The 21861-nt window shown below is 44.6% G+C and overlaps 1 protein-coding gene across 5 annotated transcripts in view; it reads right to left on the reverse strand.

Moving 5' to 3' along the window:
- Shrm (shroom) overlaps positions 1-21861 on the reverse strand; it is a 247686-nt gene that overhangs the window by 69593 nt on the left and 156232 nt on the right. For all 5 annotated transcript variants that reach the window (XM_076430995.1, XM_076430996.1, XM_076430997.1 and 2 more), the window contains 6 exons: positions 7319-7693; positions 4900-5215; positions 3228-3470; positions 2873-3027; positions 1941-2795; positions 148-1851 (listed from right to left, as the gene is read on the reverse strand). In XM_076430995.1, the coding sequence (XP_076287110.1) occupies positions 148-1851; positions 1941-2795; positions 2873-3027; positions 3228-3470; positions 4900-5215; positions 7319-7693 (3648 nt within the window). The remainder of the gene's footprint in view (positions 1-147; positions 1852-1940; positions 2796-2872; positions 3028-3227; positions 3471-4899; positions 5216-7318; positions 7694-21861) is intronic.

Raw genomic sequence — 21861 nt, forward strand, 5'->3', positions numbered from 1 at the left:
CATTAACACTAGGTTTATGGATCATTAAAAATGACCGTTCTACATTTTTGTCATTTTTCACGGGTCCCATAAACCTAGTGTTCAGGGCAGTAGGCTCATCAGAAGCCGCCCAATATCAAAATCATGAACAAAAATGTCAAGACTCACCCTTGAACAGCATGCGGGGGTGCAGGTCTCGGCGGGGGTGGCAGCGACTTCCTCCCAGGAGTGTTCTGTCTAGGCGCAAGCGGCGGAGGTGGCGAACTAGGCGATCCAGATCCACTGAATCTCTCGGTAGGACACTGCGGCTGAGGCTTTTGTTTGGGGGCATCGATATACTTCGGCGGCAAAGCATAGTAATTTCTCTGAGCAGCATCCCCGTGTCGTTGGTGATGGTTCCCCATGTACTTCGGTGGCTCGTGATACTTCTGAGGGTTGGACTCTGCAGGGAACATCTTCGAGTTGGCTTCGTAACCCGTCTTCACTGGGCTACCGATCGAAAACGCATGACTCGCGCCTTCCAGGTACTTGGAGGCACTCTTCTGATTCTCAGGGACAGGTAGATAGTTCGGTCTCGTTGATTGGTTCACTTGGTTGCCGGAGGAATTCTTGTCAACACTCTTGGGCACCTGTGGCTGAGGTCTCTGACCTGAAGAAGACTCCAGTCTCTGGGAGGACTCGTTTCTTAGTAAGCCAGAGACGTCGAGTCTGGAGCTATCCACTCTCATGGACTCCTGTCTGATGATTCTCGGCTCGACAGGCACTTGAGGAGCAGGCCTCTGGTTCCCGGAATCACTATAACGCTGGGAGATGAGATCAGGGAGCTGTGCTGGGGGTCTGTTAGCGAAGGACCGTTCTTCGGATATCCTCCTCGCTGGAGTTACTCTTCCGTTCACCATCAGCTTCTGCGTGGAGGGGTATCTCAAGCTGGACCTCCCTGTGGCTACCATTCTGTGAGTAGCAAACCCAGCAGAGACACCGTTCTCGAGAACTAATTCAGACTCTGCGTGCTTCAGAGCTATAGTAGCCCTGACGAACTGATGATCTTGCTCCTGAGGAGTCTTGGTAGGAGAGTTAGGAGATGACTTTCCTGAAGAAGTAGATTTTTCGAGCTCTCGTTTGCTACCATGCTTCGATCTTCTCATCGAGTGTCTCTCCAGCTTGTGTCTGTCGCAGGACCTGTCCCTGGCCTTGGGCTCTTCAGGGTGATGATTAGGCTTTCTCTGAGGGTCCGTGAAACAGTCTTCACTGAGTTCTGGGGGTGGAGGAGGCAGAGGATCATCGCAATCGTGCACCTCGTTCTCAGTGACAGTTGGGGGTGAAGGTGGAGGCAAGTCTGGGCTAGGAACACGATCGTTATACACGTTCCTCAAGTGAGGTTTCTTCGGCGGTCTCTCTGGGACCCAATCATCAATGGATATAGCTGGCCCAACTATCACTGGGCCTAATAGATCAGTAGATAAACTACCACAGCTGTTGCTATGCTGATGCTTCGGACTCGGCAAGTCCCCGTTACCCTGGTTCTGACTTCTGTTAGCATTCTCTCTCCAGGCACCGCTGGCATAATCGGAAGCAGAGCTAGCTCGTCTAGAAGACGATGGTCTGGGACGTGGAGGCGGCTGTGGAGGTGGACTCTGCGGAGCTGGAGCAGTTCCCTGGGCTAGTTGAGGCTCAGACCGCCAGGAAGCTTGATGGTGACGCTCGTAGAATGATAGCAGAGCTTTCTTCTGTATAGCTTTCAGTGTTGGGTCCGAAACTCGGTGACGTTTCTCAGGGTCTAGGTAGGTGTAGCGCATTTGCTGCTGTTGCTGCTTCTCTAACTCGTTTATGCGCTCTGCGACGGACATCTGGGGTTGTTGGGTGGATGGCATCCTGGAAGAAGAGAGTGTGATTTAGGCGATTTTAAGAAAAGTTTTATGATTAGATTAACGTAAAGGTGTTGATTGATTTTATCCTGCTACCTTGAAGACGGAGATGACTCCTGAGGCTGCGTGGTGCTAACAGGGTACAGTTTCCGCTGGTTCCTTTCTCGGTCCAGATAAAGAACACTCTCGGAATGATGTCTCTGCGGAGTCTGCACTCTGGCGCTATGAGCAATCAGCTGTTTGCTACAAGACAGTCCATTAGCCTGGCTAACATCAGACATAGACCCATGTATAGGATTCCACGTCTCAGGACTCTGAGGACTGGTCGGTTGACGAATAGGGCTCTGCGGCATCGGCTGAGTAAGGGATCCATATTTATCGTTCTCAATCCTCATCGATCCATCCCACTCAGAACTGCTCTGCGATTTATCCAAGGATTCCTCATCGATGTTAGACTCTTGCCACTTACTCTCACGAACCGTGGACACATCAGCAACGTTCGTTGAAGAACTGCAGTGGCTGATCACTGCAGGCAAGCTGGATCTTCCTTGAATCTGTTTGTTGCGGTCGTTCATAGAAACTTGCCACTTGTCGGGCCATTTTTCACTGTGTCTGCCCTTGGTGGTTGGAGACAGCCCGGTGCTGCTCACATCGCTCATAGAACCTTGCCATTTGTCGTGGCAACCGTTGCTCGATTTTTGAGGGAGGATCCCACCGTTTACGCTGCTCACGTCCGACATTGATCCATGGTGCCAACGGTCCGACGTGCTTTGACGAGCTGGCAGGCCGCTCGAGACGCTCACGTCCGACATCGAACCGTGCCATTTCAGGGTCTCGCTGCTGGACGCACTGCCACTGGAGGTGGTCACCACGCTGTCTCTGCCCTCTCTGGAGTTGTCCTCCCAGGTGGAAGTTGGTCGCTGTGCTACTGCCTCGCTGTCTCTTCGCAGTCTGGAAGATTATTATGTCTGAGTTGAAGAGTTCGCACTTGTTGATAGAAGAATGAAGAGGATCGTGAAGATTAGTACCTGTCGAGGAATGGGGTGTTCGTTGTGGAGTCCACGCTGGAAACATAACTGTGGTAGCCTTCGGATTGTGCGTAACTGGCTTGCTGAGAGTGCTGCACCCTTGTGTACTCCTCCAGACCTGCTTGTGTCAGCGTGGCCTCTCTGTATATATCCACCTGCGCCAAAAAATTTATATTATAATTAATGAACAATATATAACGCAACTATAGACCGTATTTAATGTTTCAAGAAAAAATTCAACTTGATTTGTAAAAGACTTCGACGCGTGGTAAGACGCGTCGTTCGGGAGAGCTCAACGCGTGGTAAGACAGACAGTTCAGTCGATTAGGATTAAACGAAAGTAACTAGAATTTACCTGGGACACCTGGGGATCCTGGTAGCTCCTAACATAAGCCTCCAGATCAGCATGACTGAGGGTCTGAGCGGTCTGCTGCTCGCGTTCAGGCGGCGATGGGACGACATACTCTTCATCACCCAAAGCCTTACCCTCGCGATCAACACGGGGCCATAATCTCGGCTCCTCTTCCACATTGGCCCTGTTCCGAGACTCGAAAGTCTCCGCTGGGATCTTCTCACATCGCTCCATGACAGTCTTCAGCTGCAACGAGGAAAATCGTTGTTCCGTCAAAGAGCCATTCGAAGAAACTGTTACTGGTATACCCTAGTAGCCAGGATCCTAACCGCGTGTACGCTGACTGCGTAATTCATTACGTAATAGCGCGTGTTCGAGGTTCACCGGGGACCATAATCGTTGGAGCTAAGCATTTCGCTTTTTCGATTGAAAGTCAAATGGTGTCGTGTAATTACGCTAATGAAGAAATCCTCAATCTTGTTAGAGAGAAATCAACCAATTAAAATCGCGATTCGTTTCTCTGAAACTTCCTTGCTCTTCCGTTGAAATTTGCACGCCTCAGGTAGGGTCTTGCTGGGTCCCCGTGGACCCCATGCAGCGGAGAACAGGGCCCGTGTGTGTTGCCACGAAATTGCTGGCCTACTTCGCCGGCTGGCGACGATTATGTCACTCGCGGAGAGAAAGGAGGGTGCGCGGGTGTGGGAGATTAATTGTGTTTGTCGTTTTAGGGCGCAGCACGATCTTGCCAAGGTTCTGACCTACGTTGGGGCCCGATGCTTAACGCGACACGCTCCCGGGGCCAATTAAACTTCCTGGGCCCGCCGTGAAACCACGCGCGCCGATTAAAACGCGCTGGAAACGGAACGATAACGCCTCTTTCCTTCTTTCTCTTTCTCTACTGGCTCTCTCTCTCTCTCGTGACTCGTTAACACCGTCGAAAGTGCTTCGCCTCCTTGCAAATGAGTTTTCAATTTCGTAACCAACTGCGACGCACGAATACTCGCCACGCCAACACGTCCACGCGGACGAATTACCTTACAAAACGTAATTGGCACGGTGACGTATCGCTTTCGGAGAAACGCTGAGTGTTTCTGCATGTGCTCTCGGAGGATGAGTCAATGGTCTACCAATAGGAGTGGCGGAAAGTGAGAAAATGGAGCCCAGAAGCTATTGGTTCTCTTTGTAAAACGTTTTTGACAATGGCCAGTTTCTTCAAAATTGCATGTAAAAGAATGTTCACCCATCTACGAATAAAATAAATGACCTGATATGATATAACTAGATTTGCGGATCTTCATGCAAAATAAAAATTGTCCACGTCGATTGCAGGAAATAGAAACTACATTAAATGTTATTTCTTCCTTTAATTTAAAAGATTTTTCAACAATTTTGAATTTCATCTACTCAATTTCGGTATAAGTGTATAAAGATCCGCAGTCTTGAAATAACTGATCACAGAACATCAATTTAAATCGAAATGGATTTAAACAATCCGTGATCAACGAAAGATCCAGTCGGGCAAAATATCAGTGAACTTTCGGGAGCAGCGTTAAATAAATTAGTTGTAATGATTCGGCTATTTGTGAAGGTCTAGCAAGTTCGTGGAAGTTCTCTCGAGCCTTGACATTCGTTTTGGAAGGAAATAATGATGGATAGGAATGAGAATGGACGTTACCTGCTGCGTGAACGCAGGATTGGGCCTCTTCGTGTGCGGTCTGGTGTATTGGGCTGGCTTCTCCTTCGGGTAATTGGTGTGATCGGTCCAGGACTTGGAACGATGGGATCCGCTGTTGTGACCTGCGCCGTGAACGTCCTCGTCAGGGTGTCTCTCCGGCGCACTGGGCCACGATGGGTATTTCTCGTGGCCAGGCCCATAGCAAACTCCTTTGAGGCTCGAAGCGTCTCGGACTGGTGGCGTTGGCGGTGGCGACGCTTCGTCCCTCTCGTTGAGAGGCAGCGTGAAACTGTCAAATCCGACGCTCTCGCTGTACCTGTTGCAACAGAAGGAAATCATCGTTCATTTTCACCCTCGAACCTTCGCCCTTCGTCAATCTATCCATACCTCCCACTGTTTCATATTATAAATTCACAAAGCAACTTATAAAATAGATGAATTTATCCTTCATCTATCGACGCCTCCCACTCTTCACCTTTAAATTTTTGTATTAAATTCTACTGTTATACAATGGGGCAAAAACTGTTTAAATAAAATACTTTTTAGTTTTTGTGATCGCAAACAACAATTTATATGTTAATTATTAAAGCATAAAAGATATAAGTATTAGGTTGTTGCAATTGAAATGTGACCGTTTTTCACATTTGAAACTTCCCGCCTTTGTAGTTTAGTTTTTCCACGACAGATGGAAATACATGCATTCATTTGATCGGAAAAGGCGATGGTGAGAGTGGAAAGAGGAAGAGGATTGGTAAATGAATTTGAAACCCTGAGGGGACCAAATATCATGTCCATTTGATCGACTTGAATTATTCGTCGCTAGAATTGCCGTTTGGCCCACTGTGTGGCGGTCTCGGCACTAACTGTTTCCCCAATTTGTCAGCCGAGCTTGCTAATGTCTCGCCGGCACGATCAACAAACAAATCCCCTAGCCCATCCGCAATCAATATTCATTAGCAGCGGCGGTACCACGCGAAATGACAGTGTAATTTCGCTTGGCCCCTCTCTTTCTCTCTCTCTCTCTCTAGATTAACGTCGAAAAATAAGCAAACGCGACGTCGCGCGTCGGGTCCATTAAAAGTCCGGCATCCTAAGCGAATAAATAAGGACTAGCAGAGAGGCAGGCGAAGTTTCGCTGTGCTTCCCGTAATTATACGTCAGGCGATATAGTGTTCAGGGACATGGAAGCGATCCCTGGGTGCGACCTCTCTCTAGATTAGCTGAATGAATCACTCATAAAACGCTATAACCCGGTAGCTGCTGGAGGAACGGGTATTACCCGTGTTCCATCCCGATGTCATTGAACCACTTTATTACCGGGATGCGTGGCCGCCGCATAATTTATGGAATAGTCAACAAGTTCAGCGTAACTGGAATCACGTATAATCAGGCTATAATTGCAAGCGTCGTTACTCGAGGTCCAGGGGAAGCATCGTTGGCTGCCGTTCAGACTTAATCGCGAAATCTAAGTGTGCCGGGACTAATACAGAAAACGTCTAATTGGCTGCCAAACGGTATCTCTTATCTGGCCCGCAAAAACCTGCCCGGCAGAGAGCCAACAACCGTGGAAACTTGTCCCTCATTAGCGGAACAATTAATTCCCAAGTAATAGGGGTTGATCCGACGACTGACCCTCGACCGTGGAATCGGGCCACCGGCCCAATGTCATAAACACTTGCTGCAACACGGTTGCTTGTGAGAATTCTATCTGTTGCAATTCGGAGCATGATTTTATTGCCGAGCGTTGCATTTGTCTCAAGTATGTTTACATTGTAGGTACAGCGCAGAGTGAACGTGGGTCGATCGTATCGTTCCATTAGGATGAAATGCGGTCAGGCTGCTAAGAATAGACTGCGGATGTTTATGGAAATATGTTGTATGTTATGGAAATATTATATTGTAATAACGTTGTTTCGTTATTATATTAATGGTCGGCCGTGATTGGAAGCTAACGGTAATCGTGGTGAACCGAATTAATTTCTGTTCATTATGATATTTATTTTTAGTTGTACTTGAAAATCCAACTTTGTTCACTTCTTCGCCAGCTCCATGCTCCATAAACCCCAGTTCAGCAGTCTCCTGCCATTCCACAATAATACACTCCCCATCGATCACTGTTTACTATCCCCAATTAACTCAAATTACTAATTAACCTCCTTCCAGCCCCCCCAAAAAATTAGTACACCGCTCAAATTTCTTTATCGCAATGCTATTACAAACTTTGTTCAAAAAATTGATTAGCGTCCCTATTAATTCCCAAGTTTGAAAGCCTATTAGCCGAACCAATGGGCAACATATTAAAAGAATTCCTCCAGGAATCGATGCCTGCAAGTTCGGCTTAAGAAGAAGAAGAATCTACAAGGAAGAAGAAGAAGAAGAAGAAGAAGAGAGGTGGAGGGTTGATTGGAGGCCTGCGTACCCGCTGTCGTTTTTGTAGCCAGCAGTATTCTTCTTGTGACTCTCGTTGTAACCGGGAGCCGTGGGTTTCTTAGCCTGGTTGCCAGGCTCGTGCTCCTCGGCGGACCTCCTGCCGTCGTTTCTGCGCCTGCTGGTATAGTAATCGTTTGGTAGCGCCGAGCGGGACGGGCTCTGCTTGAGGGCATAGCCTTCCGGAGGATACGACGTGGCACTCTTGAAATTGGTAGGCTCGGCCCCGTGGCCGTGGCTCGCGTACTTGTACGGGCCCGGAGGACAGGAAGGTGGGCCCGGGGCCTCATCCTGGACTCGATATCCTGGCGGCGACGGCTGCAGTTCCGTCATCGTGTAACCAACGTCCCCGCCATCCGGGATACACCTGGAACATCCAGCAAAAACAAGCCTGTTAGCTCCGAAGACCCTTTCGTACTCTCCATCGATGATTAGACTCGATTAACATTAACGATTAACGACTCTTTCTCTTCTCCTCTTCAGGAAAACCTTCATTTGTTCGTCGTTGATTTATACTGTTGTCTTTTCGAATTGTAGAAAAGAATGGTGACTAGATAATTGATAAATTGATTAATAAAGCTGTGTTGTTTAAAATTTTATTTTCGGATCGGGCACGAACTTATGCAATTATCTGATATATTTTAAGGTGTTCATTTCGAAAGTTTGAGCTTTATTTTCAACGATTTACGATTTACGATCGCGCGAAATTCGACATACGGATTTCTGGTATTCGTTTAATTTGTCTTCTGGAAACGGCCCAGCAGGATCCACGGCGATCCAGCTGGATCCCGGATCGCGTGCCCGGTACAAACAGCGGTATACTAATCAATTTGTTCGCGGGGAGAAGTACATTGTCCGTGAGTAGGCGCGAGCTCGTAGAATCGAACGCTAGGCGTGTCCGCGTCAAGATAAAATCCGAGGAAACCTCTCACCGGTGCGCCTTGTTTAACCTAACAGCCGCGTTCCGGGCCCGTGCGAACAATAATGAGCCGACGCTAATAGCGACGCCGTTGTATCGCCGTCGATCTATAAACTCGATGTAATCCCATTCCCAAATTACGGTCGACCTAATGATACGCGAATATACAACACAGGCGAGGCCGCGCCTCATTGACACCTTGCTAACAAGGATCGATTGTCTTGTAGGTGGGGCTCGATGTTCCCACGTGTACAACCAGTGGCCGTGCTCGAATTAATTAGAATTAGTTTGTCGGAACACCGTGGACATTTTCATGCAATTTATGTGCGAGTTTTTCAGCTGTTCAATCGGCGAATATTGAATCAGCGACGATTTCATTTGAATTTCTTGCAGGGAATTTTCTAATTAAGGTATTTTCAGGCTGTTCTAGTTTTTATGGAGCGTGCTATGTAAAGTTTGGAATTGTGTGCAGTGGTTTGTGAGAATGCGAATTAAGGTGTAACGGTCTGGTTAATTATTTTGTTGGCCGGTGAATTTTTGTCGTTTAACATCGAGCGATTTAGTTTTAGCAGTTCCAGAAGTTTTAATCGCGATCTTAAAAGGATTCGGTTACAGCGCTCGGTTTAATTGATTTAATAAAAGGACGATCATTTTTAATACAATAGCGGTTTTATTAGGAATTCTGTTCGGACGGAGTCGGATCTGGAGGAATGCAGAAAATGAAATTTTATCTCGTACATATGTTCCGTTCAAATTTTAATAGCCGCTCGGGGAATGCGCATTGCATCGCACGGAAATAGAATTCGAGTAGAGAATGCGAGTCGTTTCGTTGTTTGCGTGTAATACAGATATGAAAGCAGCGGTGCGGCAGCGGTAGCACGCTGCTCGAGTGATTTCAATGCGTGGTCGAGTGGTGTCGCTCTGGGTTACGCATAGCAAGCGAGCATTCCTCGTATGGCATTAATTCAACCAGTCAGGTATTTTAGTTATCTTTCTTACAGTCATACATTGTGAATGTAATCGGACCAATTAACCACTCTAATTTCCAGGAGGCAGGCTTGTAAATTTTACTCGAACACAAAACCCGCGTTACATAGCTGCTTTTTCGATTTCCATCCAGCAACGTTGCTCGAACTAATTAATAGTTCGTAGAACACTATTCAATACCACTGCTTACTTAACTCTCTTTGTAATCTCTTCTGTTTAATGTTCATTGCTTCTTCAAAGACTTCCTTCTTTTTTGTAACATTGTGTAACGCCAAATTGTGAAGCGAAGTGGACCCATTAAAGGGTCTGAAGAGCTTAAACAAAATCTGGTCCAGGTCTTTCAGAAAATCCGGCAACCACGGCACACCACCTCCAGCCAGTTCCAGCTAACGGATTACTTTCATTTGTCAGTGAAGAAAAATTGCGACCCACGCTGTCTCGCGAGATGTTTTCGTCGTGCGGAATGGAAACGGTAACATGTCGTATTGACCGTCATTTAGTGAGCGGGAGATCTGGGTCATCCTTTTGCTCCCGAAGATTCGCGCTTCGACGAACAATCGGCCATATATCATCGGTTATCACGACGGATCCGTTGATGACAGAGATACGGATAGAGGGCCCCGTCCCAGATTCTTCCTTGTTTATTCAGTGGTCGTCGTGTGTCCGAGGACAATCGGCCGTCGTTACGGCGACGATGATCAAGATCGATGACGTTTACCACCAACGGAGGAAGAAGAAGGCATCCGAGACCGTTTTCTATGGTCACTGGGTCCAAATGAAATCGTGAAAGGGAGACGAAGGAGAATGTTTCGCGGGCCGGACCTCGTGACGATGTATATTTATGTTTATGCGCATATGCAACCGACATTATGGCAGCTGCAAGTTCAGAGGATGCAGTCACTGGATCATCGTGGTCCTGATTTTATTAACCTCCGCAGTCGGAGCTACTTTAGCTCGAAAATTAAACATTTTTTCTGCCTTAGAATGATTCTATTCTATATGATTCTTGTCATTCTATAGATATTAGATTGATATATTAAATGTTTAGTAATTTGAAAGTCGAAGAAATTGAATTTTTACCGCTGCTTCGGGCAACGCGACAGCCATACGCGTTTACGAATTCATTTCGAGCTGGGACAAAGGCGACAGGGAGCCGTGAATCGTCCGAATTCCCCTGGCATTATAAAACATCGCGTATTTCAGTCGAAAAAGGATCGTAACTCCTGTCTCCGGCGGGTCTATTCAGGCTGGTTGTTATTATGCAAAACTACGGCGCCGACACGCCCACCATAACGAATCCAATTTAACGCACGCTAAAGATTGTGAGTTCCTAGTGTGTACCGGTCCGCAGCAGCAGGGGCAGCATGCTTTTATATTCAATTTATTAGTCGTGAAAGCGACTGTTTGAACCGCGAGCGGTTTATGGTCGGTCGTGCTTTGTCAAATTCGAGGGTCGCGCCTCCGTTCACCAAAATGGCGGACGTTGCATCGTTCGTACAATATCGCTAACTTATTACGACTTGTCAACGCGCACCGCAACGTATTTATCAACACCCGAGGGAACCCGACACTCACTCATTAGCCTAACCGAGTGCCGGATCGCTACCAACTCGTGGAACGATCGCTTATTATCGGTTTTTACAAGCCGGGGCTCATACTCGCGCATACTTTCGCTCGTTACTAAATCGTTCGGGCATTTTGCAACCGTTGAAACCGCGGAATGCGCGCGCGAAACTTCGAGCTGGACGTCTTGCCTTTGTGTCTCGGTACGGGAACGTGATCCTTGCGATATCCTGCTCTCGGTGGATGCTGTTTCGGATCGATTTGTTACGCGCATTTTGAAATCACCATCTGGACGAAGGTTGATCGAGAATGGAACTGGAAATGTACTTACACCGATGACTTTTTTTTCAAAAGAAATGTATGTATTGCGGTTTAATGACGTGTAACAACGGTGTTCAATTTTTTTCGTATCTTCAAGGAGTTTAGATTGGGCGTGCATTACTCTTTACAATACGGAAAATTTTTTAAAAGTAGTATGGGCTACGTAGTACTGTATGGGCTACGTAGAGAATGTTGAAAACGTCGTTGGGATCAGTGACAAGAATCGAGGCCAATTATCCTGATGCCTCGGCGAGTCGCATGACAGCAGACAACAAAATATCACGGTGCAGTGGTTCTTAGTAATAGTTTAATAGTAGTTGCAGTAATCGCATTCTGCCTGATTCTGTCGACGCGCACGCAACCCTAAAGCCGGAACGTGTAATTTCAACTGTCGGAACCGTCAAAACTACCAACGAGAGAGTCATTTTCATGGGGGAACGTCTGCTGGGATCGATGACTCGGTCGGGGTCTCAGGCGAAGCAAACCCCGAAAATTTTCGAACGAAACATAAATATTTTCATGGGTATCAGATTAATATAATACCTCGTACATAAACGTTTGGTAATTGATTGAGGTAGCAACATGTTTTTAATAACGCAAGCAATATTTTGAATAATGGTACAGCAATGTTTAGTGGCGACTCTCTCTGTCTTTCTCTCTCTCTCCGAGTCGCCACTCGAGTGGTAAGGGTTAATCCCATCAAAAACATCCTGTAAACAGAAACCAAGTTCCTATGGCCGTAAAAAGTTGTGAGATCAAACAAAATACGGCCAAGTTCGTTAGCTTAGAAATACCTCTTGCAATACTGAAAAAATCGTTTGAAAAAATTAGTTTAAAAGAACGCTATTTAATTTTTGAAGAGTTACATGGAGGTCTATATTATTCAAACTTGGTCGCTACCTAACACCTTTTGTGGCCATTGGTTTAAAAAGTAACGGCCAAGTTTGAATAATTTAGCCCTCTATGTAACTCATTAAAAAATAGCGTTCTTTTAAACTAATTTTTACAAACGCTTTTTTCAGTATTGCAAGGGGTATTTCTAATTGTAAGTTGTTTCGTATAAAAGCAGGCAGTGCGAGAACTTGGCTGGTGCACTACCGTGCACCTAGATAATCCATAACTGAAGATGACCCTTTAGAAAATACTCGAAAAGCTCATCTGCATCCCCGAGCGACCTCAGCACGCAGCACATTACAGCGATGCCTCCAAACCCATCAGAATAACGCAGCAGCAATATAAATTGCTGGATAATATTCCGAACGCCGTATAGATACGGTTACCGCTCGAACGCAACAAAAATCGTAAAACCGATTCAAGTATCCTTGAACCTCTCATCTCGTTGCCATATTCCCCATTCGATCGTCAGCAATCTCGCCCGATAGTCTCGCATTATAGAACCCTTTGCAACAGTTTAACAAAAAGAGACGTGCATGCCAAAGTAATAGTGTGGAGTTTTAGTTGAAATCCTGGAAGCCGTTGCCGAGATTACAAAGTAAGGAGCGTCGGGATTCCATTGAAACGGTTCGAGACGAACAGAGTCGGATGGCGGTGATCAGTAATTTTTTACCCGGTCGGATTCTTCCGTGGAATCGCTATAGCGCTGCGGTATAGTGGTCGAAACGCGATCGAGGGAACGAGATTACACGCGCTCTCGCGAAAATGATCGTCGCGTTTATGAATCGCGTTTTGTCTGGGGAACAGGGTGTGAGGGAGAACCGGGGGTTGGCTAATAAACTCATCGGAACGGAGTGGAACAGCGCAACAAAACGAACTCGCGTGCACGCGAGCCTAAATTATCAGATCGTTGCCGAGGCCCGACGAAAAACGAGCAACAAATCGAGCCGAGCCTGAATGGAGCTGGCGAGAGCGCGTGCGACAAGACTGATCTGAATGGGACGGGGTTGTTCAGTAGAATTCAAAGTTTTCAAATTGTACATAATGTATGCGTGCAATTAAGAGTAAAAAATCACCGTAATTTCACTAAACTTTCAAGCTTTGAACTTAACACGCAACCTGAAGGCATCATCGCACAACTTTGGAATTCTGACCCCGTCATTAGAACATCGAACCACCATTTTCTCGTGTAGGACGTTTTCGTAAAATGCAATGCTACTTAATTAATTGGAGAATTCTGATTTTTGTGTACCTGATACAATAGTAAGCCTATTGGACACTTATTTTAAAAGATTCTGGTTTCTACAAAAATTGATGGGACACCCTATACAGCAAAATGAGGCTTGCACACTATACTCGGGACTAGCAAATTCCACGAGGATGTCACACACACCGAGGGTCATTCCCTCGCTCATCCTGGCCTCGAAACACTATACCGCGCGCGCGCAAGCCACCGATTCCGCGAACTTATTACACGGCCGCCTAACAAATCCTCTGACAGTCGTTCCTCACCGGCCGGGATTCCGACGGTCGCGACCTTGCAATCCGAGTCGGCGCGATAAACCTGTTGGCAGCCAGGTGAGGAAAGACAGAGTGAACAGCGAACAAGGGAGGAACAACCCTCCCTTGTCCCTTGAAGGGACGAGCGCGTGCTCCGGCGGATTTATCGCAGCGAAACTCGAGGCGACGAGAGACGGCCTCGCTCGCAATTAACGCTCGTGATTTAGGAGCGACCGTTTTAACTCCCCGGACCATCTTGCTTGTCCTGTAACGTCTTTTTCTGGGATAATTATTCGGTCAAATGGCCGAATTGTTTTCCGAGAGGACGGAAAGTAACGTCTCAGCCCTCCAAAAGTGGGGTAAAAAGTCCATTTCATTGAATATCTACGAAATTATTAGGCCTAGACGAAAATTTCGAAATGCAATTTGTGCGTCTTTGAATGACATGTTTTTTTGTATGAACTGATTTTTGAAAAAATAGTTTGTTTAAAAATTGGTTAATGCAATCGCTGTTACATGTTAGTATTTTATAACTCAGAATTAATATTCTTATGTATAAGAATGGATATAAGGACATAAGGTATTCATCCATATTTTGCTACTTCAAATTTATTATCCGATTGGGCTGGAAGACGATGACTTGGTACGGGCCTAGCGACGAATGTCCCTTTAAATTTCGTTTGTCTCAAAACACGCACACGATTATGTTCTGTCTCATCGACACGGTCGGGTAGACTGTAGTACATATGTAGTAGACTTTTGTCTATACGTATAACTCCACAGAATCAAATTTTGCAAAAACTTTAATAGCTTATATCTCAATAACTATTTGTTTGCGACATTTGGCTTCTTTCAAGCTTTTTCTTTTCTGGATGAGTGGAAGGTGTTGATGTAAAAACAAATTTTAACAACAATTTTCTTTGTTATAAACAATTTTGCGGCAAGTTTGTCTTATAAATGTCCACCGATCCAGAGGTGTAGATTTTCTCCTAGGACGAATGTCCATTACTTTTTATACACCCTGTACAATATTTGCGATGGGTCAGGATTAAATCGCGTTCAAATTAGAACAAATGCAACGCTCTGAACCCAACACATATTTTCCTTATGAATGCATAAAATGCACAGCCTAATTATAATCCTCTACGCGACGCTGTGAATCCACGAAGACGATAGTCCTCAGGCCCGTCAGCACCGCAAGGATCAATTAGGGGAATAAGGAAGCGGTATTCACGCGTGTTTCGCAATTTTTAAAGATCCCGATGCTGTCTAAGGGGATCGTGATAAGCTCGAAAACGTGGAAAGCAGGATTCCAGGCATCATTGGTCCATAATCATCGAGAACAGACGTCGATCTAGGCACGTAAACGGGAGTAAATGAAATATTCCGCGTGCTGGTTACCGTGATCAACGTTCCACCGTTGTTTCCGGCAGCAGTTCGTTTGAAAAGTCGCGATTACCGTAAATCTTTTCTTACGCAACGGCATTAAGAGGCCCATATCAGCTTTTACACCGGCTCCGCGCGTGCTATCGGCTCGCATAAATTCGCGCACGGTGCCGGTCTTACGATGCCAGGTCTGCCTACGAGAGCTATTTTCCGTTTCCGAGCTGATTAACGGGCGCAGATCCCAAGGGATCAACAAGTAACGAGGCTTTCCAGTGGAGTCGGGAGATTACCGGTAGACACGCGTCGAACTGCGACGATGCTTAAGTGCTTTACATGCGATTATGCACAGGCGAACACTAATCGACTGAACAGAATTTCGTAACTAGCGAGAACGCGCTGGTTTGAAAGAAAGTTCAAAATAATTATTTATATAAAATAAATAAAATCATGTCGAAGAATTGACTAATCCTGAAACGTTAGACAAACTAAAAGCACAATAATAGTTCAACATAATCTTGTTCAAACCGTTTTTATTGAAAAATTGAATGGTAATATAGCCGAAAGGGGGTGCTCGATAACATCATTGACAAATAGGATTGCATTCGTTCTGACTCCCTTCCGGGTCTCTTGTGCAGCAACCTCCTCGTGGTGAGACCGGGGCCATCGGTATTATCCTCTATTTGTAAGAACTTTAGATGCTAGTATCTAGAATGTAACACATGCTAGATTTAAGGACAAATTTTGAATTGAGAAGATGAATTAAGAATTTGTCAATTTTATAATAAGATATCGGTGTACCGTCGTAAAACCCTCTACGAAGGGACAAGCGTACGATCGTGAAGGTTAACCTACCTCTATTGGCGACATAACGACCGGAACCGTCATAAAGGACGAAAAGCGCACCCAAAAAATAACCGTAATTTAAAATATTCGACAAACCGTAGGGACACGCAGCTGACGAGCACATGCGGAACCGTTTTTACCATTAGCCTTCCGAGGTCATAGTTTTATAGCCGCAGCCGCCAGTAACCGAATGTACCTCTACTCCTACTCTTCCTAATTTTACACTACTTCCATCACTATCTAAAACACACACGACCAGCCAATCATATCCAACTTCCCAAGACCAATTTTCTACACGATCACAACAAGAGCGGAACTGTTTCGACTACCGATCCATCAACAACCCCAAGTACAGCCGAGTCTGACTTGGAGACAGCAAGCCAAGTCTTGCAAAATGGCAAATAAAGAAACGTGTTCTCCGGAGTTTGACTCTACAATCATTCGCCGTTAACCTCGTTGTCGTGATACGACCTCCAATTCCGGGATCGATACGACACCACAATCGGAATTCTTTTGAAACTAAAGTGCCCCTGTCATAATGTGAGAACTTCAACCATCAATTTAAACCTTCGAAATTTAAAAAATCCACATAGCGATACATTTTGAAATAGTCTCGAATCTCCCCTTGGGAATCCATTTCATGTATGGCTCGGAAGACACGATCATGTTCGCGAGACCTGGGAATCGCGAGTCCCACGATGCGAGGGTGTTCGATCGATAGTTATTTACGATCACATATTAATCTCGGCTTCTCTCGCCGACAACGAAATCAGAAAGTTCGTATTCGCCGTGGCGCGACGGCACCGAAACGGTACGTATCTTTCGCGCGGCGTGCAAAAGGTTTCGTGATTTCACGTTACATCACGTAATTAATGCGATTCGCGTTCGTCGATCGGGCAGGCACACGTGTAATTCAGGGGAAGAACGATCGAAAGCAAGCGTAGTAGTATACCGTGACCGAGTCGGATTTAATTCTCCGTTGATCCGCGCGGGCTATTTTAATCGCGAGGCAACGCGGAATTAATGGCGTCGCTCGGGCATTTATCAAGCTGCCCTGAAGATAAAGACGTTCCGATGATGCCGAGGCGTGCGATATAAACTCCGCTATTAAACCGGTGAAAGTTTCGACCGCGAAGGGATTCGCTATTTATATTGGATTACCGTTTAGACAACTTCGAAATGAGCACCCGAACGAATCGGGCCTGCACGATCTGTCCGATGCTTGACGATCCTCTCGAGGAACAAACTCTGAAGCTAGTCCGATTTGGTGACTATGTACTTATCCATTCGAGAGTGTTTAAGTTTGTTCTTATTCTGTGTGTTCAAATATCTAAATTGAAAATAAAACATTTCTTTCGCCATTGTATATGATTTGATTACTTAAATGTGTGGTAATTGATTAGATACCAAAATATCTAAGATCATCCTTAGAATCAAACTGCTTAGAAACGAAATCTCAATAAACGCTTTCTTCCATTCTTCATCACCGATAGGAGGGTCAATAATGTTCTTCAAAGTGTCGAAACGTTTCAATGTACATTTTTAAATACGACAGTTTGTTCGTTTCTATTAGGGTGCTATTAGGTTGTTGCAATTGAAATGACCGTTTTTCACATTTGAAACTTCCCGCCTTTGTAGTTTAGTTTTTCCACGACAGGTGGGGTTGAAGTTGTACAATTTGAAAAGTACGTATCTCGTACATGAATTTGCGTGTATAAGATTATTAATATTGTACAGTATACATGATTCAAAATTGATTTTCATTCACCATGGAGAAAAAAAGGAAATTCGTATAATTTACTTGTACGAGTTCAAACTTGGACATACTGCGTCTGAAGCAGCGAAAAACATAAATGCCGCTTTCGGTGAAGGTATAGCAAGTGATCGGACCATAAGCCGTTGGTTTGAAAAATTTCGTTCCGGAGATACAAATCTGGAAAAAGACCCTCATGGTTATAAGCCAGCATCTATTAAAGATTTAGATTTAAAACAGATAGTTGAAACGGATTCACGCGAAACCATAATTGCTGATAAACACTGTCAGGAAATTGATATAATGTACGAAAAACATTGCGTATTCAACAGTCGGCATTAGTCAATGGACGTGGTGTAATATTGCTTCACGATAATGCTCGGCTACATATTACGAAAGAAACAGTAAAACAATTAGCAGAGTTGAAGAGTGAAGTTCTTCCTCACCCTCATTATTCGCCTGACCTGTCACCTACTGGTTACCATTTTCTCAAGCACCTAGATGGCTTCTTGAATGGAAAAATATTTAAAGAAGAACGTGCTGTAAAAATTGCATTTGATGAATTGATTGCCTCAGGTTTATTAGATTTCTACCAGAAAGGCATTGAGGCACTTGTATTACGATGGAAGAAGTGCATTGATGTCGATGGAAATTATTTCAATTAGTGGAATATGAATAAAGCTTGTAAAATAAAAGTTTATGTTAAAGATTCAAAACGGCCATTTTATTTGCAACAACTTAAATAGAAGCCAGATGAATGAAAATATATAAGATGTACAGGAGAAACAGAGACGGCATCGAAAGAGTATCTTCGACGATCAGTATCTCGCAGCTCGTTACACCGGCAATTTCAACGATCGTTCTGTTAATTTCCCCGAACAATGGACGACTATAGAAAACAACATCAGACTGGAAAACCACGGTACCTCCCACTCGAACAGACTCTTCGTACAGTGTGCCACCCCCGCACCATTCGACGGCTATCGAATCGTAATCGATTCAGGCATTTTTTTCCGGTGGAGAATCCACGGATCAGGAATAATTGGTTGCAGAGATCCGGCTTGTTCCGGATGGGACGCGATTCACGATGCATCGTAAAAGGAAGCAAAGGAGCCGATGGAAAAACAATGAAGGTCAGCTGGCGCGGGTCGCGTTCCTCGCGTCGACACCGGGGCCTGCTGGGCCTACAGAAAAAGAAATTGACGAGGAATGCGGGAGGGGGCCCGTTGCAGAATGCGAGAAAGACGTACGAGGGGCCTTATCGTCCCCGTGTCTATTTCTCGGCCGCAGCCTTGCAGCGGTAAATTCAACGCGGGCCCTGTTCCAAGTCCGCGAAGACGTTGATTATTCTGCGAAAGCAGACAACGACTATCAATGGGACTCATAAGTTGTGCCGAAAATTTAATTTGCAAAATCTAAGACTTCAAGAAAGGCACAGAGGAGCGCCCTTATTTTCATTTATTTTTTACCGCGCTTATATTGACTTTCCGTGTTGTTGTTGTATGCGTCAAATCTTGTAATCGAATTTTAAATCTCTTCCCATAGCCTAATCTTGCTGAAATTTTGTGTTCACGCTTACTTATAATGAAAATAAAATATATAAAAAAAACTTTTTAAAAACCACGCTTATATTAAAATGCACTACAAAAGGAGAAAATAATTTTTTTCCTGGTTTTCCATAAAATACCGAATCCAGAATTGTTTTTCCCAAAATTTTAAGCAATTCAAAATTTCTTCTCTGTTATAAAATTAGTGTCGGAATAAATAGAAAAATTTAATATAAATATAAGTATACAAAATCATGACATTAGAGTGACTATAAAAATAAAAGCGTGGAGCGCTGAACTATATTGTCGTAATCATCATGGCGCTCCACGCTTTTATTTTCACAGTCACTGATGTCATGATTTTATTTAAATTTATATTAAATTTTTCTATCCGACACTAATTTTATAACAGAAGAAATTTTGAACTAATTGCTTAAAATTTTCGGGAATAATATTATTAATCATTTACCTGGATTCGGTATTTTATGGAGAACCAGGAAAGAAATTATTTTCACCGTTTTAGTGCGTTTTAATATAAGCGTGGTTTTTAAAAAGTTTTTTTATTTATTAATGTTCTGCTTAAGTTTGTACACGATTTACGCGACAACAATTAAATTTTTCGATATAACCATAGTGATATAAAAATTGTTTTAAATAAAATGGCTCCAATCAATTCTACAAAACAGCAATAATTATGTTTCCCACCTAAACACCGTATGCAAACAATTCTAACCGCTGATCCACACAATCGGTAAATTCGGATTCGATCGAGGACTAATAAAATCGTCGAGATCCAATGGCAAAGGTCTCCGGTTACTTCTACAGTGGCAAATGCAGCAACAGTTATGTCTCCTACGTAACAGGCAACAGTGTAAACGCTCGCTAGACGTAAAGAGCGATTTACAGGACAGTCCGACAGGAGACAAACCAATCGAACGATAGAATTCGATGTCGGGTACCGTCCTACGCCACTGGGCGTGCACAATTCCAAAGGCTTCCTCGGGACACCGGCAGGATGCACGCGTGGCCTGCATTTTCTAGAGCCACGCCATGTCCCCGGCTACCGTTCGGTGCAACCTAAGGGCCCACGCAAAATCGTGGCACGGCCCTGCCGCCAACGCTCCGGCTGGCTCATAATTCTGCCAGGCCTGGCAACAGAAAAAATCGAATCGCGGCCAGATTTCCATTCCGCGGCCCACGGATTCCTGTGAATCGCTTCCTCTCGGTCTCTCGACTCCTCTTGGAATAAAAATCTCTAGTGCAATAAATCTCTGCGGGAACGTCCGACGCTGATTGGACGTTTCTATTAATGTTAAAAATATTGGAACAAGTTGTATGAGACATTTTGTTCCATGATCTTTGCGAATGATCTTTTCTGAATGACCTAATATCTTTCAGTAGATCCTGTAAATACGAATCGATTTTAATTTGAATTAAATGAAAGTTTGCTTTCGCCAATTGAGGAATGAACAGGTATAACGAGCGGATAGTTTGCCCTAACAGGACGAAGAGTACCGATAAATACTGTGCCGTGTAACAGAGCTTATCCGAATTGATTTCAGGCCGGGTTAAAAAGGAGCAACGGTGAATCGATTATCATCAACTCGTTCGTCACCCGTCCCCGGTTACATATTCAAGTCTGACTCGAGAAGGATCATGCTACTACACGACCAAGCGACATTCTAGCCACGAGGCTCGTAAGACAAGGAGATACTGCACGTTACAGGGATGGAATTACGGCGGAGGAGTAACCGCTGCTAACTCGTGCTGTTTCGAGAGTGAGCTGCCATGTATTCAGTAGTGAGTAGTCCAATTACTATTAGCAACAACTATTTATTCTGTGTCAGACGTTGTCAATGAAACTGGAAATTCATATGATTCTATATCATCGTATTGGGTCGTTCGGAAAGTCATTTCGTTTTCTAAAGGGAAAATGAAAGCCAATTTTGTACCATTTAGTACTCTTGCGATTTTTCCGACAACTTAAAGATCCCATGCCGGAGAATTTCTGTTTTTAATTAGCAAAATATTGAGTTGTATGACTTTTCTTGTTTGCACGACATAAAAAATTTGCACCGCATAAAAAATGTTGAAAAAAAGCGAAAGAAATAGTAATCGATGGTACTTCCTTCGTGCACTGCATTTTTATCCTTGCGGTAATAAAAAAGCAAAAGGTGATGGAAATGCGTACTTTGATTTTGCATATTTGATGCGATGATAAAAACATACTTGTAAGATTAGAAAGCACTGCAAGGTAGGAAGTTACGCCCGAAATGTCAGCTGTCAAGATTATACCACGATTTTGCGATTTAAAATAAGATTAGTAATAACAAATGGAAGCAATGTCATCTCCGCACGAAAAACGAAATGACTTTCCGAACGAGCCAATACAATGTTTTACTTGCATTTTTATGCGCACGATCTTTTTTTATTGAATCTCTCGATTACGCATGGAGATCGTTCTAATAATAATAATGCGGCCGTCATTCCCCTCATCGTTGATCACAGCAGCAATATTTCAACGCGGTCTCGCGTGTTCGCGCGCGAGTTCACATTCATACTTCATGTAACGCGGCGACGTCACACGCGGCACACCACGCGGGAATTTATTATCCTATGGATCATTGATGCATAAATAATCGCGGTACAACCCGATACACGGGTGGATACCGTCTTCAGTCCATTTATCAAGGTTATCGAGAGCCCTGGTCCGGGAGCGTCGATAACGCTTGTATTAACAACAATTAATTAACGGAGCAGCGTATCCGATTGGAAGAATTCGAGGCTGCCGTGAGACCCGGAATATAACTGTGTACCCTCTC

This window comes from Lasioglossum baleicum, chromosome 9, assembly GCF_051020765.1.
Source record: "Lasioglossum baleicum chromosome 9, iyLasBale1, whole genome shotgun sequence".
NCBI lineage: Eukaryota > Metazoa > Arthropoda > Insecta > Hymenoptera > Halictidae > Lasioglossum > Lasioglossum baleicum.